At 42.9% G+C, this 27,501-nt stretch overlaps 1 protein-coding gene across 1 annotated transcript in view; it reads right to left on the minus strand.

The window, feature by feature from the left end:
* Positions 1-19,172: 19,172 nt before the first annotated feature.
* The window catches only part of PTPRC (protein tyrosine phosphatase receptor type C), a 141,625-nt gene continuing 133,296 nt past the window's right edge, over positions 19,173-27,501 (minus strand). The window contains exons 23-26 of the mRNA XM_040263779.1: positions 24,745-24,867; positions 24,345-24,523; positions 22,666-22,801; positions 19,173-20,298 (exon numbers count right to left, since the gene is read on the minus strand). Coding sequence (XP_040119713.1) covers positions 20,023-20,298; positions 22,666-22,801; positions 24,345-24,523; positions 24,745-24,867 — 714 coding nt within the window. The 3' untranslated portion in view covers positions 19,173-20,022. The remainder of the gene's footprint in view (positions 20,299-22,665; positions 22,802-24,344; positions 24,524-24,744; positions 24,868-27,501) is intronic.

Here is a 27,501-nt window from a genome sequence, read left to right on the forward strand (position 1 = left end):
GGAAGAAAACTGAATCTTTTGACCCTCTCTTAAAATATATACAGATAATAGAGTAGAATCCTCTTATATTTTACATGACAATGAATTTCATGCCTCTTGCCTGATTCCCCACCACAAGGTACATTAATATAAATGGGCTCAGTCGTATTGGACTCTCTGTGGCCCCACCAGGCTCTCTGTCCATGGAATTTTCCAAGAAAGAACACTGGAGTAGGTTGCCATTTCCGCCTCCAGGGGATCTTCTCAACCCAGGGATCGAACCCACATCTCATGGGCCTCCTGCATTGGTAGGTGTGATCTTTGCGCCACCTGGGAAGCCTGCTATTAATAGAAATGACTCTCAGTGAGCAGGGAGAGGCTCCTCAGCCCTGCAAAACTCCCTGCAGAGACAAAAGGGCATGCAGGAGTCAAGCTACTCCTGGCTCCTGACACTTGAGGTGGGAAGAGAGTGGGCTGGAAATAGAAGGAAGCTGGGTTTGACACTTTACGTTTAGACACAATGCAGTTTCTCAGGAGAAAATTCACACTGGAGACCAAGCAGACATCCTCCATAGGCGCTTATTGAAATACTCTGGGAATAAATTTTTGGAAGGACCTAAGTCAAGTTCAAGGCAGATGCTGAGACTTCCTGGAAACCTGGAAAGCAGTAGGAGTCTGTTCTGTAAGAAAGTGTCACACAGGCCAAAATGAGACACCCCAAGAAGCCAAGGCAAGAGTAAAACCTTAAAGCAAGAACCAAGGACGAAAGACAGTTGGAGGTCTAAACCGTGGAATGTTAATGTATGTGATCAATACAAAAGCAGTGGACAGTTATCTGAGGGGAAAGCAGAGACGATTCAGATGGGCAAATGCAGCCCTAAATTAAGGGTTACAAACGCAGAAACAGTGAACGGTCCAAAATTCAAGCTGGGAAACCAGTAGGTCCCACGTGGCAGTCATGAAAAGAACATCAAGGAAAACTTACTATACTTAACATTTGATTAAAAGAACTCCCTTCTCCTAGAAGAGCACCAGTTAAAGAGAAAATGAACCTGTATAAAAGGACATCTATCCCAGGTGACGCTAGCAGTAAAAAACCTGCCTGCCAGTGCAGGAGATGTGAGAGATACAAGTTCGATCCCTGGGTCAGAAAGATGCCCCTGAGGAGGACGGCAACCCACTCCAGCATTCTTGCCTGGAGAATCCCATGGACAGAGGAGCCTGGCGGGCTACAGTCCATGGGGTCCTAAAGAGTCAAACATGGCTAAAGCGACCTGGCACTCACAAAAAGCAAGGTCATCAGGGAGGATGCTAGCCAAAGAAGAAAAGAGACCATCTGGGACAACGGGCTCCCTCTCGGGGACATGGTCCTCCTGGAGGCAGCCTCCTCTCACCAGGTTTGAGGGTCGTTTACTCAGAACACGGAGGAGGAGGCCAGATGCTCAAAAACACAGGGTCTGCCTCCTTGGTATCCACACATCTGAGGCCACAGGTGTGCAGCAGTGAGTCTGAAGTGAGCACAGGTCACTAGGACAGAAGGTTGGATGCTGTGAAGAAGCTCTGCAGACCACAGACCCTCGACCCACATGATAAGTGACCCCGTGACTGAGGACCTTGTCAGGCCGGGCTTCCCGGGGTGTTCATCTCATGAGTCCAGGGTAAGTGAAAGTATGAGAGGGTAACTGGGACAGCTAGTAACCCGAAGACATTGTCACCCACACAGGAGTTTGCTCCGTCCATGGGCAGCCAGCTTCAAGGTTGTGTGGCTTCAGGACCCTGTGAGCACCATGGGAGTCAAGGTCAAGGCATGCCTAGGTGTCCGGCTCAGCTGGTTGGGGAGCTTTGCCTTTAGGGGATGCTTTGCGATCTTCTGAGATAGTCGCCCTTCGAGGCTGAGGAGCACAGAGTGAAAGCAGTGGGTGAGAACACACGTCAGAAGCCAGTAAAGGCCCTGAAGACTGTCCTGCGCAGGAACGGAGCCCAGCAGGGAGCAGGGCAACGCTTCAAGTGTAAAGTGCAAGGGAGGAAAGAAGCCATTGTTTCCCTGAGTAGAACAAAGACCCCTTCCTCCTCTTCTCCTCCTGGTCTTCCTCCTCCTCTTCCTCTTCAGCGGTGGGATTACAGTATATAAATGTGAAGAAACGGAAGGTGAAGTGAACAGCGCCCTAGCAGATGGGTAGCAACAGTTCTCTGGGACGGAAACAGGACTGGTAAACTTAGCACGGGGGTGGCGTCAAGCTCAGGCTGCTGGTGTGTTTACTCAGGCCAGAGCCACGCTTTAAGAATAATTGAATGTGAGTGCTTTTAAGGGTATGCATTTTCCATGTTTTTGAAGCTGCCACCCTTAATATTTTATCAAGCTTTTCCATTCCTTCTTATTATTTTCCTAACCTCTGAAGGTATGTGAGTTTGCAGACTCCAGCTCTTGAGCAGTTCTGGGAAGATCTCGAGGCCAGCGATTTTAGAGGCATAACCTCCAAAGATGATCAAACCTGCAGAGATAAGCTCGGGTCCATGGGAAGGAAGGTACAAAATCAAGACCACAGCTGAGATGGAGACAAAAACCATTCCCGGAAAGGAAATACTGTTCTAAGAGTTTCCACAGAGTTTCAGACTTTTATGATTAAAATAAACAGGCTTATGCACCCATGTTTTTCTGAAAACAATATATATGTGTAACCTGGAAGAATGGTACAGATGAACCAGTTTTCTGGGTAGAAACAGAGATCCAGGTGGACTTACAGACACAGGTGGGGAAGGAGAGGCTGGGACAAATTGGGAGAGTGGCGTTGACATATATACACTGCCCTGCGCGAAATGGGCCTCCCTGGCGGCTCAGACAGTAAGCAATCTCCCTGCAACGGGGGAGACCCCGGCTCGATCCCTGGGTCAGGAAGATCCCTGAAGGGCATGGCAACCCACTCCAGTACTCTTGCCTGGGAAATCCCATGGACAGAGGAGCCTGGTGGGCTACAGTCCATAGCGTCACAAAGATTTGGGCACAGCTGAGTGACTAACACTTTCACTGTTACGTGTAAAATAGTGGGAAGCTGCTGTATAGCACAGGGAGCTCAGCTCAGCGTTCTCTGATGATCTGGAGGAGTGGGTGGGGGAGGTGGGGGGGGCTCCAAGAGGGAGGGGACGTGTGTATAAACACAGCTGATGACTTTTCTGTACTGCAGAAGCCAACAATGGAAAGCAACTTTACCCTAATTTAAAAAAAAAAACAGAAACTGTCCTTTCTAAATTATCTTTATTAAACATGTTGCTTGCTTGCCATCATATTATGTTCCTTGTGTGTGTGCGTGCGCGCTCAGTCATGTCTGACTCTGTGACCCCACAGACTGCAGCCCGCCAGGCTCCTCTGTCCATGGGATTCTCTAGGCAAGAATCCTGGAGCAGGTTGCCATTTCCTCCTGCAGTGGAGCTTCCTGACCCAGGGACTGAACTCCTCTCTTCTGTGCCTCCTGCATTGGCAGGAGAGTTCTTTAACACTAGTGCCCCTGGGACATGCAGATTATGTTATTTACTTCGACTCAATTACAAATTCTTTTGTTTCCAAAGGTGATCAAAGAGTATATTGAAGTACCTAAACTTACTTGCATTTAATTTACCACCCGATAAAGGTCTAACGAGAAGGAAATGGCAACCCACTCCAGTATTCTTTGCCTGGAGAATCCCAGGTACGGAGGAGCCTGGTGGGCTGCTGTCTGTGGGGTTGTACAGAGTTGGACACGACTGAAGTGACTTAGCAGCAAAAGTCTAACGAAGGAGTCGCTGAAGTCCACAGAAAAGACCTTCCTCTGTCTTCCAAGGAGCCCAAAGCATTGCACAGAAGGGCTTCTGTGCGAGTGTTTCTGTAACTGAGATTCAGAGACAGGGTCTTTACAACACTGTTCTGATCTGGAGCAAAGAAAACTGTGGCCAACCCGGGCCTCCTTTTATGTTTTCTGCCCAGGAGGAGCTGGTGTCGATGTGGTTTAGATAGAGGAAGATGCTGCAAAGATTAGAGGCTTGAGATCTACTTCTGGAAGCTCTGACCCCAAAGCAAACTCCCTTCCCAGGGGTTCCTGCTGTCTGAAGTTAGAGACCAGTGGGTTTCTAAAAGGGGTGAGTGGAGATGTCAGGCTGGACCACTTTGAAAAGATTGTTTGGAACACGGTCTAGAAAAATACCCTTCTCCACAGAAAGAATATGATGAGTGATCCATCAGTACCATTCCCAAGAGTGAGTGAGCCTACCGACGCAATGCCAGCATGCACGTGGGAGCCTGGAGAGCGGGCCTGTCTGAATATGCCATTGCTTTTACTGACATAACACAGAAGTGTGTCAATTGCTCAGTCGTGTCTGACTCTTTGCAGTCCCACAGCCTGTAGCCCACCAGGCTCCTCTGTCCATGGGATTCTCCAGGCCAGACTACTGGAGTAGGTTACCAGTCCCTTCTCCAGAGGATCTTCGAGACCCCAGGGACCTCATTGCAGGCAGATTCTTTACCATCCAAGCCACCAGGGAAGCCCATATAAGGTTGTAGCATTTAGACGCTGTCCACCCCTCTCCGCCCTAGCCTCCAGCAGAGTAAGACCATTGCAAAGGCTTTAGCACAACCTGCTGGTCATTCTACTTGGCACAAGAAGACGAGGAAAAGCATTCAAGCACATCCACGCAAAAACACCCCAGTGTGAAAAAATTATCCAGACGACAAATCATCCCTATGAGATTTAACGTTCAGCATTAGCTAATAAGAAAATATGAGCACAAATCAGGAAAAATAGAGCATATATTTTATTAAATTTGTTTTTATTCACCACTCACTCAGAAAAGAAATATCTATTTTGGTTGAAAAAGTATCCTAAAAATGGAGTCTCCAAAGACTTTTTTTTTTCTTTTACTCAGAGAATTAATTATTTCTGTAGAATTAATTTTTAAAATTATTTTTAAAGTAGTAATTTAGTCTTCATCAAAGAAATAAGTTGGAGCTTAAAAATAAGTTAATGATTTTTTTAAAAAGTGTGGGGAAGTCCAAATTTAAACACTGAATATTTTGATATGTTGTTTCACTAATAAATTAACATTCCTCTTAGAGTGATAAAAAAAAAAATATAGAGTAGTTGCATGCCTTATTTGTCTGGTTTTCTCACCCTAGCATAGAAATCCCACTGAATTCATACATGTTTCATTTGTTTATAAGAGCTTTCATTTATTTATTTATTTTTGAGCATTACATGATGTCTATTTTTTCATGTTTATCTGGTTGACAAAAGCTTATTTTGTTGTTAAGGTTTTTTTTTTTTAATGTGGACCGTTTATAAAGTCTTTATTGAATTTGTTACAATTTTGCTTCTGTTTGATGTTTTTGGGTTTTTTGGCTATGAGGCATGTGAGATCTTTGCTACCTGACCAGGGATGGAAATTGCACTCCCTGAATTGGAGGGAGAAATCTCAGCCACTGGATGACCAGGGAAGTCCCAATCTGGCAAAAGTTTTGCTTATTGGTATTTGGTTTTTAGATTTCAATTTTATTTCATTTTGGAGCATAGTTGATTAACAATATTTCAGGTATGCTGCAAAGTGGTTCAGTTATATACATATATGATCTATTTTTTTTAATTATTTTTCCATTTAGGTTATTACAAAGTATTGAGCAGAGTTCCCTGTGATATGCTGTAGGTCCTTGTTGGTTTTCTATTTTAAATAAGCTTTATCAAAACATTTGCTAGTTCTTACAAAGCAAGGGTTAGAAGGGCTTATTGGACTGAGACACAGGCTGCCAGTCCAGGGAAGCTGCACTTCCCAGGGGGGTGTATAGGGATGTATTTCCTCTGACACTTTAGGTTACAGTTGATTGAGGTTGGTACTATTTAAGTCTAAGAATTTTAAATCTTAATTTTTAAAATATTTTAAGACAATTTTTATCAAGTGAATGTATAAAAAAATGAAGAATTTCCACATTTCATTTATTATGAACCCACAGCTGTATGTCTTTGGTAATCTTCACATTTTCTTTAATGATGGTATGATTTTTAAAGGTATAAACACCAGTTTTACTTATAAATTAATAAATTAATGATACTCTTTGAGTCAGTCATCCATTAAGAATTACTGTTGAAATATGACTATTTTGATCATTGAACTATGACTATTTTACTAAAATTGGAACAGAATATTTGCTTAGCTCTCTGTAATAAGCCCAGTGCTCAGGAGCTACACACAATGGAAAAAAAGGTTAAAAGCTTCTCTTTTGTAATAATACCCCCCAAAAATGCTCTTCGTTGGTAAATTTTACTTATTTGGAAGGTTATTTGCATTTGTATAAAAATGAACTATTTCACATGCATTAATGCTTCATTTATTAAAAACACAGATTCTCATGGAAAAAGAAGTCACCCATGTTTTAAATGCCTGTTCAGTAATAAAACCACTTCACAGAGACCCTGTAAAATTCATGATGCATTGAATGATTTGGCTTCTATATCGCACTACAATGATAATAGCTATTTAGTCAGATAAAGTGGAATTGCTAAACATGCACCCAAATGAAATTTAATCACATGTTCATTTTTGCACAAGTCTGATGGGAAAAACACCCCTCCCATTAATTCTTCTGGGTCACTGTTTTTCATTAGCTGCTTCAAAGCAACCCCATTTCTTATCTTAAAACACAGCAGGTAGAGTGTGAAGTTAATTTTAGGTGAAGTAAGAAAACCAGGGAGACAGGTCTTAGACCCAAACGTTTCTCTCCAAGACTACAGTATCTACCCAAGAGCCTCCAAGGGCGATGCTGAGTATCCTTGAGATTCCTGCTACTCCGTCCTACCCGAGTGCCTATCTGAATTGTCCCAGGGAAACCTCCCCTTCCTGTTTGATGGCAGGAAGACCTTCCCAGGCTGCAGGCTCAGTGTAGCACGAGCAGTTAGCTCCACTCTCTGCAGGGGTTTGTGGCCGACCACAAAGGCACCCACAAATTTGCTTCCTTCCAGTTAATAGCACTTTCATTAGGATGCCCCCAGAGGCTACCATGGGCTTCCCTGGTAGCTCAGCTGGTAACAAACCTGCCTGCATTGCAGGAGACCCTGGTTCAATTCCTGGGTCTGGAAGATCCCCTGGAGAAGGGCATGGCAACCCACTCCAGTATTCTTGCCTGGAGAGTCCCATGGACACAGGAACCTGGCGGGCTACAGTCCATGGGGTCACAAAGAGTCAGACACCACTGCACAAGCAGGCGCAGCACAGCACGGAGCCTACCACGTATCAGGCGCTCGAAAGACAAGCGACAAACTCACTGGGGCATGAGCTCCGTCAAGGTGAGTCCTGATGACGTCAAGACGCAGAAACGAAAGGACGCCACAAAGAGCGTGGTCTATTGCCCACGGGGGCACGTGCCCGATGCTGGGGAGAACGGCACAACTTTTGCTCCTCAAGGTGGTGACTTGGAGAGAAAACACGGTGATAAAGGTAAGCATCATCTGTTGCATCACCCTCATCAAGTCGATGTTTTCCTTGAGGCGGCTCCCCAGGAGGCACTGGTGGCGAAGAGCCCGCCTGCCAGTGCAGGAAGCATGAGAGACGCGGGTTCGATCCCTGGGTCGGGAAGACGCCCTGGAGGAGGAAATGGCAACTCACTCCAGTATTCCTTCCTGGAGAATCCCGTGGACAGAGGAGCCTGGCGGCCTACAGTCCACGGGGCCACAGAGAGTTGGGCACAACTGAAGCAACTTAGCACGTGCAGCATAGCATACATTTCCTTGGGCAGATCTCGGGGATATCATGGTTTCAGGTCCAGACCACTGCATAAAGGGAACGTCTTACTGAAGGGAGTCACGTTCATCTGTTGGTTTCCCAGCGCACATGAAAGCATGCTTATAGGGTAGTGTAGCCGACCAAGTGTGCACATCATTACGTCTTTAAAAGTGTAAATTTCTTAAGTAAAAGTACTTTATTAATTTAAAAAGAAAGCCATCACCTGACAAGCCAGGTTTGCCGCGAACCTTCAGTGTGCAAACAAGGAAGCATTTGTAAAGAGCAGTAAAGCAAAGGGTAATAAAAGTATGTCTGTGCAGAAGAAACTGGAGAGGTGACTGACCGCATTAAAACACGTTGAGTGACCCTCCAGGGTTCCTGCTACTAGAAGCTTCTACAGAAAGGATATACAAATAAATTCTGACATAGTTCTTGATTTTGAGCAGCTGAGTTTCCTGAGACACTTGGATAATAGTCATCATGGAATATGACATCGACGAAAACCACAGTAGAGTTCTAGAGACTGTGCAAGGAGAGTGAGGTGAAGGGGTGATGAAGTCTAACTGAAGCGGTAAGAAGGTACCTAGAGATTTAGTGATATTTGGGATGCGTCTTAAAGGCATAGAGAAGTTCACCAGTCTGTGATAAGAACTTCCTAGATCACCAAGAAAGGACAAAAGTCTATAGCTGAGCAAAGGAAATGTAGACCGAACATAGACAATACCAGGGATAGGACAAAATGGGAATTAATATGCTCAGAGAATGGTTCCCATCATAAAGCATCAGCATGAGGCGATTAAAAATGGAGATCCTGAGAATAAACTAACTAATCAATTAATAAAAGTTCTTATTAATAAAATTATATTTTAGAAGGAATAATCAATGTAAGGTAGAAAATGAAGTTGAAGACTCAGAGAGGAGATCAAAAAAATGATGTTTTATTTTGCTTAAAATAAATGAAAAAAAATTTGAGAATTAAGAAGTTCAATATAAAAACAAATGTAATCTTTACCTCCCCTCACACACATATAAAGAAGAAAATGAGATGGGGGAGGAAAAGAGAGAGAGAGATCTGGAGACTGAGGATTAAAAGAGGAAAGAGATCATCAGAGATAAAATTTAGGGGAATTTCCCCAAACTGGAAAATATTAGTTTCCACATGAAGAGGTCTCACAAGTGACTAAAAGAGTAACATTAAAAAGAAACAAAACAAAACCTTATGGTGAATAATAGATCCTAAAATATCTCAGGAAGGAAAACAAGAAACCTCCATCAGAAATCAAGTAGGATTAGACTTCCCAGAAGTGACAGCACTGGAAATGAAAGAGAAATGCCTAAAAAAAAAAAAATCAGAAGGAATCTAACAGATGTAGAAATATGAGAAAATGTCCCTGAAAGAAATCAAATGTCTGGAAGAAAAATTCAAAGACACAGTTCATGAAAAAAATCATGACAAAGTAAAATCTAAATATAAAAGTTGGAAGTGCAGAGAGCCCCAAATTAAGCCCCCTCATATACAGTCAGTTAATCTATGACAATCCTGAATATTCATTGAAAGGACTGATGCTGAAGCTAAAGCTCCACTACTCTGGCCACTTCATGCGAACAGCTGAATCATTGGAAAGTACCCTGATGCTGGGAAATATTGAGGGCGGGAGGAGAAGGGGACGACAGAGGATGAGATGGCTGGAGGGCATCACTGACTCAAAGGACATGAATTTGAGTAGACTCCAGGAGATGGAGAAGGACAGAGGCACCTCAGGTGCTGTAGTCCATGGGGTGGCAAAGCGTCAGACAGGACTTAGTGACTGAGCAATAATCTATGAAAATGTACCAAGAACATACAATGGGGCAAAGACATTGATAAATGATGTCAAGATACATCTCACTGGATAACTTCTAATGGAAAGTATATTTCAGATTGTTTTCCTTTATAAATTATTACAAGATTTTGAGTATAGCTCCTTGTGCTATACAGTAGGTCCTTGTTGGTTACCTATTTGATACGTATTGGTTTATATATATTAATCCCAAGTTCAGTTCAGTTCAGTTCAGTCGCTCAGTTGTGTCCGACTCTGTGACCCCATGAATCGCAGCACGCCAGGCCTCCCTGTCCATCACCATCTCCCAGAGTTCACGTCCATCGAGTCAGTGATGCCATCCAGCCATCTCATCCTCGGCTGTCCCCTTCTGCTCCTGCCCCCAATCCCTCCCAGCATCAGAGTCTTTTCCAATGAGTCATCTCTTCACATGAGGTGTCCAAAGTACTGGAGCTTCAGCTTTAGCATCATTCCTTCCAAAGAAATCCCAGGGTTGATCTCCTTCAGAATGGACTGGTTGGATCTCCTTGCAGTCCAAGGGACCCCCAAGAGTCTTCTCCAACACCACAGTTCAAAAGCATCAATTCTTCGGTGCTCAACCTTCTTCACAGTCCAACTCTCACATCCATACATGACCACTGGAAAAACCATAGCCTTAACTAGACGGACCTTAGTCGGCAAAGTAATGTCTCTGCTTTTGAATATACTATCTAGGTTGGTCATAACTTTTCTTCCAAGGAGGAAGCGTCTTTTAATTTCATGGCTGCAGTCACCATCTGCAGTGATTTTGGAGCCCCCCAAAATAAAGTCTGACACTGTTTCCACTGTTTCCCCATCTATTTCCCATGAAGTGATGGGACCAAATGCCATGATCTTCGTTTTCTGAATGTTGAGCTTTAAGCCAACTTTTTTGCTCTCCTCTTTCACTTTCATCAAGAGGCTTTTTAGCTCCTCTTCACTTTCTGCCATAAGGGTGGTATCATCTGCATATCTGAGGTGACTGATATTTCTCCTGGCAATCTTGATTCCAGCTTGTGTTTCTTCCAGTCCAGCATTTCTCATGATGTACTCTGCGCAGAAGTTAAATAAGCAGGGTGACAATATACAGCCTTGACGCACTCCTTTTCCTATTTGGAACCAGTCTGTTGTTCCATGTCCAGTTCCAACTGTTGCTTCCTGACCTGCATACAGATTTCTCAAGAGGCAGGTTAGGTGGTCTAGTAGTCCCATCTCTTTCAGAATTGTCCACAGTTTATTGTGATCCACACAGTCAAAGGCTTTGGCATAGTCAATAAAGCAGAAATAGATGTTTCTCTGGAACTCTCTTGCTTTTTCCATGATCCAGCGGATGTTGGCAATTTGATCTCTGGTTCCTCTGCCTTTTCTAAAACCAGCTTGAACATCAGGGAGTTCACGGTTCACGTATTGCTGAAGCCTGGCTTGGAGAATTGTGAGCATTACTTTACTAGCATGTGAGATGAGTGCAATTGTGTGGTAGTTTGAGCATTCTTTGGCATTGCCTTTCTTTGGAATTGGAATGAAAACGGACCTTTTCCAGTCCTGTGGCCACTGCTGAGTTTTCCACATTTGCTGGCCTATTGAGTGCAGCACTTTCACAGCATCATCTTTCAGGATTTGAAATAGCTCCACTGGAATTCCATCACCTCCACTAGCTTTGTTCGTGTGATGCTTTCTAAGGCCCACTTGACTTCACATTCCAAGATGTCTGGCTCTAGATTAGTGAACACATCATCATGATTATCTGGGTCGTGAAGATCTTTTTTGTATAGTTCTCTTGTGTATTCTTGCCACCTCTTCTTAATATCTTCTGCTTCTGTTAGGTCCAGACCATTTCTGTCCTTTATCGAGCCCATCTTTGCATGAAATATTCCCTTGGTATCTCTAATTTTCTTGAAGAGATCTCTAGTCTTTCCCAATCTGTTGTTTTCCTCTATTTCTTTGCATTGATTGCTGAAGAAGGCTTTCTTATCTCTTCTTGCTATTCTTTGGAACTCTGCATTCAGATGCTTATATCTTTCCTTTTCTCCTTTGCTTTTTGCCTCTCTTCCTTTCACAGCTATTTGTAAGGCCTCCCCAGACAGCCATTTTGCTTTTTTGCATTTCTTTGCCATGGGGGAGGAGAAGGGGATGACAGAGGATGAGATGGCTGGATGGCATCATGGACTCAATGGACATGGGTCTGAGTGAACTCTGGGAGTTGGTGATGGGCAGGAGGCCTGGCGTGCTGCGATTCAATTCTCCACCTTTCCCCTTTTGTAACCATAAGTTTGTTTTCTATGTCTGTGGGTCTATTTCCTGTTTTGTATATAAGTTCAGTTCAGTTCAGTTCAGTCGCTCAGCCATGTCCGACTCTTTGCGACCCCATGAATCGCAGCACGCCAGGCCTCCCTGTCCATCACCAACTCCCGGAGTTCACTCAGACCCATGTCCATCGAGTCCGTGATGCCATCCAGCCATCTCATCCTGGGTCGTCCCCTTCTCCTCCTGCCCCCAATCCCTCCCAGCATCAGAGTCTTTTCCAATGAGTCAGCTCTTCACGTAAGTACATTTGTATTATTTTTTAGGTTCCCCCTTTAAACGATGTCATAGGTATTTGTCTTTGTCTGACTTACTTCACTTAGTATGATCATCTTTATTTCATTCTCTTCATACGGCTGAGTAGTATTCCATCATCTATGTTAGGTACCACGTCTCTTTTTTCAAGTTTTTCTTGAGCTTTTGGCTGTGCTGGGTCTTCCTCGCCGCATGAGCCTTTCTCTAGAGGCAGCTGGGGGCCGCTCTCCAGCTGTGATGTGCTGGCTTCTCCTGCCCTGGCTCCTCTCGCTATAGAGCACAGGCTCTGTGGGCTTCCGGCCTGTGGGCTCCAAAGCTGCAGCTCCTGGGTTCTGGAGCACAGTCTCAGCCGCTGTGGTGAACAGGCTTCGTTGCTCCATGGCGTGGGAGATCTTCCCGATCAGGGATTGAATCCATGTCTCCTGCATTGCCAGCCAGAGTCTTTACCCTGAGCCCCCAGGGCAGCCCTATACCGCATCTTTCTCATCCTTTCCTCTGTCGACGGTTGTTCAGGTTGTTGCTTCCATGTCTTGGCTATTGTAAATAATGCCACAATGAACACTGGTGTGTATGTATCTTTTTGAAGGATGGTTTTCTCTGGACATATGGCCAGGAGTGAGATTGCAGGATCATATGGGAACTCTGTTTTCAACTGTTTAAGAAAGCTCCACGCTGCTCTCTATAGTGGCTGTACCAATTTACATCTCTAATCATTGGAGAAATGGAAATCAAACCACAAAGAAGTACCACCACATACCCATCAGAATGGCCTTCATCAGGAAGTCTACAAGTAATAAATACTGAAGAGGGTGGAGAAGAAGGGAACCCTCCTACACTGTTGATGATAAGCTTTTAAAAGTAATAGTAGTTCTAAGCTGAGAAGTTGCAAGAATGGAAGTGGGAACAGAGATAGGAGAAATTGGACCAATTCAGAGTTAATTGTCAGTAGGGTAGGAGGTCTGAAATTAAAAGACTCTTGCTCCTTGGAAGAAAAGCTATGAGCAACCTAGCCAGCATATTAAAAAGCAGGGACATTACTGTGCCAACAAGGGTCCGTCTAGTCAAAGCTGTGGTTTTTCCAATAGTCACGTATTCCTGGATGTGAGAGTTAGACAATAAAAAAGCTGAGCGCCGAAGAATAGATGCTTTTGAACTGTGGTGTTGGAGGATTCTCTTGAGAGTCCCAAGGAGATCCAACCAGTCCATCCTAAAGGAAGTCAGTCCTGAATGTTCATTGGAAGAACTGATGCTGAAGCTGAAACTCCAATACTTTGGCCACCTGATGAGAAGAACTGATTCCTCGGGGGGGGGGGGGGGGAACCCTGATGCTGGGAAAGATTGAAGGCAGGAGGAGAAGGGGATGACAGAGGATGAGATGGTTGGATGGCATCACTGACCTGATGGACATGAATTTAAGCAAGCTCCGGGACTTGGTGATCGACAGGGAAGCCTGGTGTGCTGCAGTCCGTGGGGTTGCAAAGAGTCAGACACGACTGAGTGACTGAACTGAACTGAACTGAGGGTAGGAGGTCTGGTGGCCAAGGTGGTGCAGGAGCTGGTGACGCTCCGGACGAGCATGTGACGGGAACGCACGGAGAGGAGGAGGAGGACCGGAGCTCTCCCTGGAAATCCCAGACCACTCCCAGTTCTTTTTTTCCTCTTGTAAAAATTCATATCAAAACATGTCTTGCACTTGTAATAATTTTAGCTGCTACATAAAACACAAATCTCAGATAATATTCCTAGAAAGATATCTTATATGTAAATCTCCACATGAAAAATGTGTAAATGTAGAATGACGTTAAGTAATGAATAATTTACAAAGTATGTCATCTTGCAATGCTAAATAAAATTAATCTCTTCCTTTAACATTGTATAAATTTAGAGTTGATTTTATTTCTGAAATTCGCATGTTCTCTGAATGACTACAGGGCATTGGATTAAAATACACTATAAAAATCTGTAGAGAGAAAGAGTAGATTTTAGTAATTTGCCTAAACTTGTCACTGATTTTGACCTTTTTTAACTTCTTGTATTTAAATTGTGAATAAATATTTTGCTACTTCTTGCAAGAACAAATAGAGTTTATTTACCACTGACTCTCATCAAAGGGAAATTTGACTTCCATGATTTAATGCTACTCTAAACAAAGAGAATACTGCCAAAGCCTGTTTTATTTACAGAAATAACTTGTTTCATTTAAGAAGTCATTTTATAAAACTAAAACCAACTGTGAGCTCAGATGAGAAACGTTAGACTATATTAAGGGAAACCCACACCCTTGCACACACACTGAAAAATCCAGATGAAACTGTACTGCTTTCATATCACTGATACCTACTTTCTCTCGTAATTCACATGACTCTAGCTGTTGAGACAAAGTATTTCTTGGATGTTGAACTAACTGCAGTCGCGTGTGGTGGTGGTGGCGTACTTGGGTCCCCCAAGAGGGAGTTCTTTAGGGTTATTAGACATTCCAAATAGTGTGGGAGGAAGGTCAGGATGAAGCTCCTAGGACAAAGGTCTAATGGATTATTAAGGATTTGTAACCTCATCAGAGTGCATCCTCAGGGACACAACAGGGTAAGAGGGAGAAAAACACGGTTTAGAAAATGTTGTAAAAATAACCATTGCTAAGATGTTCGGCAGAGCATTACCTTACATAGCCAGCTAACTGCTCTTTGCTATTGTCTGTGAAGACCCAATATAACGCAGGAGAAACATTGGGAGAGTGTCTGCTGAGTCAATCCAAAGTAACTCAAAGCAGGTACTAGACAGCTGTTGAGTGAGGGGTTTTTTTACACGTTTATTTTTGTATAATTTTCTTAATTGGACTTCAGTTGTTTTGCAATGTTGTATTCGTCTATACTGCATAGCAAAGTAAATCCGCTGCTGCCGCTGCTGCTGCTAAGTCGCTTCAGTCGTGTCCGACTCTGTGCGACCCCATGGACCTCAGCCTACCAGGCTCCTCCGCCCATGGGATTTTCCAGGCAAGAGGACTGGAGTGGGGTGCCATTGCTTTCTCCAAAATCGGCTACACATACACATACATTCCCTCTGTTTTAGATTTCCTTCCTGCCCCCGGAATTGAGTGGGGCTCCTTGTCCTATACAGTGGGTGTGCCTTACTTAGCTATTTCATTTTTATCAGTTATCTATTTTATACACCAATCCCAATCTCCCAGTTCATCCCAACACTACCCCAAAATTATGACAAATACCCAACTTTTAGCTTTAAATCTTCTGCATATCCTGTTTTCTATCCCTGTCTTTAGAATGTCCATGCAATGAGAGCAAATGATTAAATATAAATGGAGACCCCCTTATAAAGGGATTTACTACTCGTCAATTTCTTATAAATGTACTAATTCAATTCTCCACTTTCTGTTTTATAACTCATAACATGTGACAAAAAGTCATGCAACATAATTCATGAGGGATGATTTAGTCTGAACTAATGAAAAATGTAAATTATTAATTGCCAGGAAAAATTCTCAATCTGCAGTTATCTAAGCACATCTTGAGGAAACCCTTTCCTTGAGCCCATGTTAAAAAATGGGGGCAAGTTCTGTGGGCAACTCAACTCCATCCCATCTTTCATCTGAAATATTGGCAAGGCACAGACTCTTTCCCTCCCTACTGCCTAACCTTCTCTCCACCTTACAGAGTGAGCATGGTAACATCATGCAATCCATAAAAATTCAAGAGGATATTTTTATTCTTTGACAGGTTATCAGCCTCTCTTGGTGGGGTTTGTTATACCTAAGAAGTTCTATCGAGTCCAACAAGTTCTCCACTCAAGGGAAATTAAATATAACATCCCAGAGGTCCCACTTATATTATGGTTAAAAGGAACATATGAATCAAGAAAGCCCTGGTTTTTCTAGAGGGAAATTTCTGTGTTCTTTTACACGGGAAGCCTACTTCCAAATCCCTGGTATCCTAAGTTTGGGGACAGCTAGGTCATTGGCAGGGCTTCCCTGATGGATCAAATGGTCTTTGGAAAAGACCCTGATGCTGGAAAAGATTAGGCAGGAGGAGAAGGGAGTGGCAGAGGATGAGATGGTTGGATGGTATCACCAACTCAATGGGTATGAATTTAAGCAAACTCCTGGAGATAGTGAAGGACAGAGACACCTGACCTGCTGCAGTCCATGGGGTCACAGAGACGGACACAACTTAGTGACTGAGCAGCAACAGGTCAGAAGAACCAAGTGCCCTTGAACTCACTCACCAGAGATGGGGAATGAGTCATAATCTCCATAAATGTGGTTTGCATTTTATGGTGCTCTGTTAACATGTTTCAAATACTGATTGATGGGTTGTCTGACAAACATACTGAAATGTGATCTAAACAGTAAGAACTTGTTCTGATTACCAAACTGAGAGACAATGGAACAATGACATTTGAGATTTATTGTTGGCTTTTATTTCCTGGCACTCACTCCGGTGATGAGGTGATCTTTGTTTATGTGCGTTATGAGGACAATCCTTTCCCAGGGATGTTTAAGAGTGTGTTTGTTTTTGGATAATAATTTCAATGTTATGAGTTCAGCTAAGCCTACTACATTGTACAGGGTTGTTGAGAGAGCCATTTCACGTGATTTTGTTTTTGTTTTTGTTTTAATCACGGGATAAAGACAGCAAATAAGTTTAGACTGTTTTTTCTACTGATTTTTCAAAACACATGAACAAAGTTAATACCCAGGAAGGCAGAAGGGCAAAACACAGACTATGATGTCAGGAAGAGCTGGTTAAACCCTGAGTCTATTATTTGCCAAATGTGTTATAACAAGCCAGGCACCTACCTTCTCTAAGACTCAACTCCTCACCTATAAAATGGAGATATTACGAGCATGTGCAGCATAAAATTTATCTAGAGAAACAAATGCAGATAAAATAAATAAAATGCCTCGCATGAATTATACCTCAATAAATGTTATCATAGTAATAATATTTCTATTTATTTAGAAATGATACAGGATGTATACCCCCTTGATTAGATTAGTATTGATCCAAGAACATGTGAAGAGGTTTGCAAAAGAAGGGTCTTCCCTGTTGACTCAGATGGTAAAGAATCCACCTGCAAAGCAAAAGACCTGAGTTTGATCCCTGGGTGGGGAAAATACTCTGGAGAAGGGAACCGCTACCCACTTCAGTATTCTCGCCTGGGGAAATCCGTGAACAGAAGAGCCTGGCAAGCTATAGTCCATGGGGTCACAAAAAGTCAGGCACGACTGAGCAACCACTTTACAAAAGAAGGACTGTAGAAAATGGACATTTAGCAGAATAAATCTTTTCGCCTGAAATAGGAAATGAAAAAAAATCACAAATTTGAGCATATCTTTTGAAGAACCTTTAGACCCTTCCAAGTGTAAAATGTGTATAAGAGAATGAAAGCATAGCCTTTTCTACTCATTTTAACAGATAGTCTTTTCCTTTGAAGTTGTGTGTTTTGAAGGTCTTTATATCAAGAGATTTGTTGCAATTAGCAGGGGCAATTACCACCCACTTTCTTGGACCTAATAGAGTGCTATGAGAACATTTTATAACAAATCTCCAGAGTAAATTAAAAACTAAATTTAAAAGATCAGTTCTAATTATAAGAAATAACAAGCTTCATATGCAATGTTTTAGCAAGAACAAAAATAGATATGAAAGTATCACTGTGTAAGTATTAGAGTTCTAAAAGCCATCTAGGTCTCCCACAATGCAGGCAGATTCTTCACTGTCTGAGCCACTGGTGAAGGAAGCCCTGTTAAGTATTACAATTTTGAGTAAAAGCTAAAAGCTTACATTTAAAAAAGTATCATTGCAAAGACATTCAGCTAATATTTCACACAGTTTTATCTTTGCTTAAAGATGTTAAAATATATACTTTTTGTCTGCAAAGATTCATTTTTCATAGTAAAATGTTAATGTCTTAGGAGCAATGAACCTTCTGTCGGACCACTCCCCCAGCTCGTCCTTTACTGCACCTTCTCGTGTGCAGAAGAAAAACATGTTTCTAGTTTGCTTCTGTTAAACTATTGATAAGAGAAATTACTATTGCTCTATTATTTAAGAATTTATTTTGTGTCTTCTCAAAAGGATGGACTCAAGTGGAAAATACACATTTAAACACACAACATTCACATTTTGAAGATGTCACTTGCAGCTGAAATCTCTAAAAAAATAAATAAATAAATAACTCTAAATTTTAACTATACCGTAGTATAAATGGCAACTGATCAAGTTTCTATGAAAGAAACTGAGGTACAGAGTTTGAATGAAAAAGGGAAGGCCAGTTTTCTTTCTTTCGGGAGCTCATAGCTGCTGACTCCTAAAACCTCTTGTTTCATTAGTAACTAAACAATGTAAATTAGAAACTTGCTTCATTCTAAAATTCACTTCTCATAAGTTAATGGCACAGTACTATAAAATAAGGTAAATATTGATTGCTAATTTTGTGTGTACAGTAATAAAAGAAATAGAAGGCTGAACGTAAGACAAATGTGAGTTGAATGGAAACCAATTGAATATACATAGTTGAGACACTTGAACTTAGTCAAGAGAGTGAAGATGTATAAAACCATGCCGACTCAGAGGCCATTTGTGACTAATATAATAAACTGATGTGGAAGTCAATAAAAAGGGTTTTGTTTGTTACCTTTTCTTGAATTTTTTCAGATCCCAAACAATTATTAGACTATAGATCTTTTATAAAATGAGACCTATAAAGTTGTTACACAAATGTTAACTGCAAAAAGCCTATATTTTAATACATGCTTACATAGTTCATATACGAACATGTGACACGATACATTATATACAAGAAAAGATAATAGTTGGATTTTATTGTGGTTGCTGTTACCAATTCATGGTAAAAAAAGTAGTCTAAATATTTGAGAAATTCAAAGTAAATTCATTTCAGTGAAAGACAAGAACAAACTTAACGATGAAAAATATGCATGAGCGATATTATATACCTCCCATCAATGTCTTATTCCATAAAAATAGGCATGTTAGGCTTCATGTGTAAATACTTAGCACAAATAAGATTCTAATGACTCTACTTTTGTCCTAAGGATTGAATACACATTACATTTATTTAAAGGTGTTTATTGAAGCTCAACTGTAGCAAACACATAGTTTTGGGTCAAAAGTATCAAGCAATGAATTTCACATATTATACATGTGAGAATAATCCATGCTTCAAAATTATAAACAGCATATGAAGATAACAAGATAGGCTTTCTTGAAATTTTAAATTAGATTAAATAAGCCTGAAATATTGGACTAAATGCTAACATATGGAATATAAGATTTCCAAATGTTAATTTACTTAACTTTCCTGTAGTACACACATTCTATTTTTATGTCTATTCTGGAAGTAAAATAGGAAATCATAAGATGTATTTCAGCAGGACAAGGAGGCCATCTTGAGGTCATTCTAGAAATGTACATGTCCTTACTGGCAGCACACACACAATTTATGATTTTAAAAAATAGAACCTTTGAGAGAAGTTAGTATTTCTAGTATAAAATACTGTCATTTTTCTTCAAAACCAAAATGGCAGTTTCTCAGAGCACTTAGATTTACTTGAAAGCATCCTCTAACTCAACCCCTGGGTCTGTCTGTTTCTACCTCTTTCTCTTTCACATACACACACACACACACACAAAGACTACAAACAAGCTACTTCTTGCTGGAAGATAGAGATGGATAAAACTTAAAATAAGCACAAGACTGTACAAAAATGCTTCAGCAAAACTGTCTTAAATATTTTTCTACAGTTGTAAAACAAAAGCTTCCCACAAACCCCAGTCCATGCCCTTCATGAATCCACTGTGTATCTATTTTGCCTCTCTGGTTCTAGAAAAACAGAAACAACCTTGAATCCGGGGATGGGAGCTGCCCCGCGTCTTCTTTCCTACGCACTCTGAGTTAAAACGGGACTCGCCGGGCCGTTGGCGGCGTGCTCCGGCTCCTCAGCACCTTCCGTGGGTTTGGCGCCTCCAGCCTCTTTGTCTCCTTCGGGAGTCTTCTCCAGGGCCTCCGGGGGGCTTGTGCAGTTAGCATCCGACTTAGCTTTGTCCACCTCGTTATCGATTTCAACCTTATCTTCTGGATGCTTGCTTTTCTTTACTTGTCCATTCTGGGCGGGATAGGTGCTAGCAATGACGTCATACAGGAATTGGTATTGCTCCTAGCAAAGGGAAGAAGCCAGGGATTACGCAAAAGAGGTTATGTCCTTTTTTCTTTTTTTCTGTTAACATCAGATGAAAATGAACAAGACTTAATCATTTATGTGTGGAAGACCCTGGGTAACAGAAAACTATTCCTGTGTGTTTTCATAAAAAGATTGTTTTAAATGACTCACTCTCCTTAGGGTTCTGAAGGACTGACTGCAAGGCAGTCTTCAGGACTGACCTTGTAGCCACACCAAATCGGTGTTTGGTCCCCTCTTAGGCCATAAGGGGGCATCTCGTTCCTAAACTTTTGCAAAGGACCCCATCTTGGATGCCCATTTTTTTGATTCATGCCTACATATCACTTGGCATCCAGTCCAGAGTCTGCAGAAAGCCAGTCTGAGCCCCTCAGGTTAAATTCAGTGCCCTCATTCATGTTCTAGTGATCTCTCCATCATTCCACTCATGTCTTCAGTCACTCAATCGTGTCCGACTCTTTGTGACCCCATAGACAGTAGCCCACCAAGCTCGTTGGTCCACAGAATTTTATAAGCAGGAATGGAGAAGAAATGGGTAGCCATGTCCTTCTCCAGGGGATCTTCCTGACCCAGGGATCAAACCCAGGTCTCTAGCATCTCCTGCACTGCAGGCGGACTCTACCACCGCACCACCTAATAATTTCTCTGTCATTTCACGTATGGCATTGCTTAGCAGAGGTCTGCCTTTTCCTCACACTAAACAATGAGTCTCTTAATGGCAAAAGCATACAGCAGGCACTCAGTATACTTTTAACATCAATGCATGTAAGGTCAAGGTCATGCACAAGTAAGAGCTGCCAGTGTTTGAGTGAGTGGTTAAGTCTGCATTGTGATGAGTGCCTGACTCCCAGACCATCACCTGTGGTCACTACACTTAGGACACAACTTGGGTTGATAAGGACAATGCTCATTCAACAGCCTCTCTGTACCCATGAAACAGAGCAGGAGCCTGTGGTCCTCACCCCCTGGACCCCGGTCCTCTGTTTGCCCTTGGTCTGTGGAAAAACCTTAGTTAAAGAAGAAGTTTAATCAGAGAAGTGAGAAACAAAGAACAGGCAAAGGAGACTAAATAATGATGGTTTAGTCATTAAGCATAGTCAAGGACCTTTAGTTCCTCTTCAAGGGCTGCAATGACACTCCGAGCCATATCCTGTGAGCCGTCTTACAGACAGTGAAACCCCCACCAGGTGGAGAAGTTAACTACAGGGTAACCGGATTGTAGCCGTAACAAAAGCTGCCACAATTCTGAGAATTGGCTTCAGAGAAACGGGAAGAAACCAGCCATGGAACTGAAGACTAACGGCACTTAAAACGATCAAGACGATGCTGGTCAGACCACTGATGACCAACCTGAAGATGACTGTGAGAGCTGACTGTGCTGTGTTTGCATGTAGTCCCCACCCTTAGTCTATAAAAGCTGTTGCCCGCTGATTGTCAGTGGAGTGGGGGAGCTGGCTTTGGATTAGGCGTCCACCTCCCCGCTGCTCCAGGTGCCAGCCTCCAAGATAAAGCACACTTTCCTTCCTACCAGCCCAGCCTCTTTATTGCATCTGAGTGGCGAGCAGCCAGACCCTGCTTTCGGTGGCATCCACACCTCTTAGGAAACTGACTTTGCAGGCCCTTTGGGCAAAAGGCGAGTCTATCCCACGCCTACACCTGAGCTGGCCTTGTGACCTGTTCAGGTAATAAAATGCAGAGGAAAACACATGCCAGTCCCAAGCATGGGCCCTCAGGGGTCTCACTCTGCAAGAATTCTGCTGCCTTTATGGGAACACGTCTGGACCAGAACAGACATGCAATCCACGCACCCCTGTTGCCACAGCTAAATGCCAGCCAACTGCCAGCCCAGGGGCACTCAAGGTCCCTTTGGACAAGCCAACTCCCAGTGGATACACCAGCGACAGCAGACACACGAGGGAGCCTGGTCCAGGCTGGCGGAGCCTGGTGTGAGCAGCAGGACTATTCAACTGACCAAACAGATGATTGAACTATAATAAATGTCACCTTTCTTCAGGCCCTAAATGCCGGGGCGGTTTGTGGTGCAGCAACACAAACTGATTCAAGATTGGCAGTGGAGGGGTGGGGGGGATTCATGAGCTTATAAAAAAGTGTTCTTCATGAACCACCACCACGTATCGCTGGCCAACTCCCGTTAGGTCTCTTATTTATACTGATAACAATCCAATGTGAACCGTCATGTAAAATGCAATTTTAAAAGAGAAGACTAGAAAAGTAAATAGAAGAGAAGGAACAGAAAGGAGAGGATGCGAGGAGGGGGAGGGGTGGAAGGAGAGAGAGGAAGCAAAAAGGGAAAACACGCTAAAAGCGTTGATGTGGCACACTTACGAAGGTGGGGACCATTCCTGGCCGAGCCCTGCGGAGCGACTTCACAGCTTGAAACACGTCTATCACCTCTTCTGTGTCAGCGCTATCCAAGAGGTTGAACAACGCGCAAAATATTCCTGTTTGCTGAGATCCATCTCTATAAAAGAAAAAAAAAAGATTTTTTAAAATGCTACAGTTTATGGAGAAAGTGATATTGGGATAAAAATCAAAAGACAGAGATAAGAATACATTCTTTGCTTCAGGTTTACTGTGATTATTTAATTCCCATCTCTTAAGAGCAGAACGTTCCTGCTAAATGCATGTTTTATGCAAACTTTCTCAACCTGGGAATATAACAGTCCTTTAGTTTAAAAACTTACACTTTAAAAATATACTTTCTCCTGTTTAGTACTTTACTAATTACCATGCACTTTAATTTATATATGAAGTTGTTAAGACACATATTATAAAGCCAATTTGATAGATGAAAATACTGAAATTTAGGGAAGATAAAGGCATGGCTAGAAAGTGATGAATCCAGAAAAACTGGACCTGATATACTGTAAATTACTAAACCACGTACTTTCTCTCCTCTCTGCTGCCTCTCTAGTGCTTTTTTTTCCTCACAAACGTTAACAAATCTGCACCAACAGAAAAAGGATACCTAGTGAAATTACTCATTAAGGAGAGGGCAGCCAAATCACTTATCAAACTGTGAGAGGCATGTTACATTATAATAAAAATTCAATTTAAAGAATATTATTGGAAGATTTTTGATGTAAATAACCAAGGAATGTACAGTAGGTACTCATCTGTCCCCTAAGAAACACATACAGTTTTAAATACTAAACTTTCCTTCTTTAGTTTTCTTTCCATGTAAATTTTACCTTTGAAAACTCAAATAAATGCCCAAAAGTAGTACTTGTTTAAGGGCTTGGTTGTAGTATATGCAATTCTAATAATAATAATGAGGCTTTCTCAAAAAGCCTCATTTCTTTTAAGCAATTCACTAGATTTACATTTCTCATCTTTACTATTTTAATTTCTAATTTAGTGTAACATTTTATGTAAATAGTTTATAGCATGCATCCTTCTTTCAAACCTCTTATTTAAGGTGGAGACCTATCACAGATGAAACTTAAGGGTCTGCATAACATAAATTCAATAAAATCAAGTATTATTATGTATATTATTAAAATCTTTGCCTTTGGGGCTCTATTTAGGGAGTCAAGTAATGGGTTTCAAATCAAAGTTGCTAAGTATGAGATTTCAGTTAATAAGTAAGATATGTGTATTGGAGGCAAAACATTCAGTCCTCTGGATTCCACGACAACTAGTAGAGTGGCTCGACGCACTTGTAAAGGCAGAAATAAAATGTAACATCTATCCATCCATCTGTCCACGCATGCTTCCATTCACTCATTCATTCAGGACAGGTGACATTCTGGGTTCAGCATCAGCACTGAGTCAGGGATTAAATACCCCTGATACTAAGGGACTCATAACCTAATATTCCTGCACTAAAATATAGTTATTTCTACTGCATTTCCACAATAGTTGTGCTGTTGGAATACGTGGGAGAGACGTGTTCCCCTGCAGTCATGCATTTTTAACTATTAGGAGAAATCGCCTTTAATAAGAGGTCAAGAGGTCAAGCAGGACGGTGGGTTTTAGAACATATCCCGTGAAACCCCACCAACCTGCAGTGGATGAGAAGAGGCACATTCCTGTGATATTTATTCCCTTCGGGAGAATTCTTCTTGGGAAGTTTTTGTTTGAGATTCTGGATCATCAAGACCAATTCTTTGGGTTCTGCGGGCAGCTCTTCCCCATTCCAGTTATTAAATTGGTACTGGTACACCATTCGTGGATCTTTCCTCTAAAACCAGGGGAAGGAACATGAATTCAAGGGAGAAACTCAGCCCATTCGATAAGTTGATTGTTACTTTCCCCTCCCAGTTACTTTCATTTAAATCATTTTAAAAAGTTCATCCTGAAAGCATTATATAGAGTTGCTTTGCTCTCAAAAAGCAATGTATCTTAATTTTTCAACCAGATCAATTACACCAAAGACACATACTCCTGAAATTGAGTGTGTACCTTGGAATGTCTCAGTTCAAATGCACGGACGGTATACGCTGAAGATTTGTTGGTGTCCTTCATGTGAACTTCCACATCTCCGTAGGTTTGCTTTCCTTCCTCCCAGTACTGAGCACAGGCTTCCTAGATGAGAGAGAACATGGTTCAGCATCAGCTGCCCAAGCACTCTGTTCGCTTGTCAACGCGCTCAGAGCCACCACGCTCATCTCGGCTTTGCCTCTGTCCTCTTTCGCTCTCTTCTTCACTCTGCTCTCTTAAATGTGAAATGACTAACTGTGCTATCAAACTGAGTCCTCTTCATAAAACTCTAAAACCTATTGGAGGTATTCTGGACAGCCATCCAACAGATACATGGTGTTACCTTGTGCAAGGAACCCAGGGAGGGCAAGGTGCCCAGCACACCATGGGCACGGCTCTGCCACCCCAGGCTAGGTCTCAGCTTTGCTTTTCCCACCTTTCCATGCCTCACCACCAGCTTTTCAAAAAGGATGGACTGGGCTGATGTTGTCATGACCCCTCCAAGAACTTAGGTCTCCCTGTCCAGGGGTCTGCACCTTTGGAAGCTTCGTCTTTATCTTGTCGGTGTCAGCTGACTATCTGAGGAAAGGGTCAGACTGACAAACATGTGGATCACAGAATTACTTGCTCCTTCCTCAAATGATTTCCGCTAACTACAGACCCACAGTTGCTGACCACGATAGGCATTCCTGTCTGAAGTCCTGTTCCATTCCCTGCCTTTCCCAATTTACATGAAGGAAAAGATTACTAGAATCCCATCCCTTTAAAAAAAAAAGGAAAAAAAAAAACATAAAATAGCTAGTGGGGAGCTGCTATATAACACAGGGAGCTCAGCTGGGTGCTCTGTGATGACGGACAGGGTGGACAGCAGGTGGGCATGGAGGCTCAAGAAGAGGATATATGTATCCTCACAGCTGATTCACGTCGCAGAGCGGAAACGAACGCAACGTTGTCAAGCAATTCTCCTCCAGTCAAAGTTTTTTGAAAAGAAACAAATGGAAAATGAAAAAAAAAGAAAAACATAAAGAAAAAAAACTATTTTCTATGCATGCAGGTACGGGAGAAAGGAAAAGAGAGAGAGAAAAAGAATACATATAGCGTAACTGCATACTGGTGAGAACATTCATTAAATAAGCTTTAACATATGTCAGCTAAAGTGTTAGGTGGTAAAAACTAAGATGTACTGCCAGGAAAATCTTGATAACTTGTGATATTAAGAAAAGGCTCAAATATATGTAACAGGCATTAGGCAGAAGAGTAAATTAGGTCTGAGGTTCACCTCCAACCATAGAATCTTGTGACAGTAACTCTTACATGGATATAAAGAAGACAAGAGAATAAAATGGGGGGGCGGTCCTAAGATGGCGGAGGAATAGGAAGGGAAGACCACTTTCTCCCTCACAAATTCCTCAAAAGATCATTTCAACGCGGAGCAAACTCCACAAAACAACCTCTGAATGCAGGCAGAGGACATCAGGCAACCAAAAAAGCAGATCATTGTCTTCAAAACCAGGTAGGAAAAAATATAAAAGACGAGAAAAGAGACAAAGGAGGTGGGGAGGGAGCTCCGTCCCGGGAAGGGAAGCCCGTCCCGGGAAGGGAATTCTAAGAAGAGAGGTTTCCAAACACAAGGAAACACTCTCCCTGCCGAGTCTAAGGCGAGCCTTGGAAACACAGAGGGCAACATAACAGGAAGGAAAAACGAATAAATAATTAAAACCAACAGATTACGAGCCCAACAGTAACTCTCCCAGCGGAAAAGCCGCGCAGACGCCTGCAGCCGCCGCTAGCAAGTGGGGGCAGGGCAGGGAAGCGCGGGAGCCGCGGGCTGCCGCGCTCGGTAAGAAGCGGGCAGAAACGCCCCACGCGTAACCAGAGCGAACGAACTTGGGCGAGCAAACCAGGCTGGGGGATAGCTACCACGCGAAAAGCGCGAACATAAGACCCCGCCAGGACCGCACATAGAACAAAGGACGGAACGGAAATAGCCGGCTGCAGACCATCCCCCACCGGGGACAGGCAGCCAGAGCTGTAAGGGCTGGAAAGGGGCAATCGCAGCCCCGGAGAGACTACCTGAAAAGCGGGAGGCAGTCTTCTTTGCTGAGACTTCAGGGGATGCAGGACAGTCACCACCCGCCTCACAAGGAGCGCCAGCAGTACACCCAGAAAACTGAGCAGTAGAAACAGAGAAGGGGACAAGTCCCGGCGACCGCGCCGCCAAGCTCCCGCGCTCGCCAAGCTCCCGAGCTGCTCGGACCCGAGAGCGGCGCAGAGCGCAGTCCCAAACAAGTTTGTGCCTCTGAGGGTTACCTGGGCGCCAAAACCGAGCGGCTTGGACCGGGGAGGTGCGCGAAGCCTGGGGCCGGCCTCGGAGGGTTCCTGGCTGAGCTCCGTGGAGCCGGAGCGGTTTGTGCGTCGTGGGGGGAGACAGGTCCAGCGGGGTTGAGACGCTGTGTGCCCACGACAGTGCTATTTGTTTGCAGCATCCCCCCCTCCCCACTGCGCGACTGAACTAGTGAGCCTAATAAAAAAAAAAAAAAAAAAAAAAAGGGTCCACCACCGCCCCCATGTGTCAGGACGGAATTCAGACCCTGAAGAGACCAGCAAACAGAAGCTAAACAGAGGGAAACGCCTTGGAAGTGACCAACACGGCCCACAACATCAGAGAAGGCCCAGATATATCTTCACAATTTTTACAATCATTCCTTCTTTTTTTTTTTTTTTTTTTTTTTTTTTTTT

The sequence above is a fragment of the Oryx dammah genome, unplaced genomic scaffold (assembly GCF_014754425.2).
Source record: "Oryx dammah isolate SB20612 unplaced genomic scaffold, SCBI_Odam_1.1 HiC_scaffold_21, whole genome shotgun sequence".
Lineage (NCBI taxonomy): Eukaryota > Metazoa > Chordata > Mammalia > Artiodactyla > Bovidae > Oryx > Oryx dammah.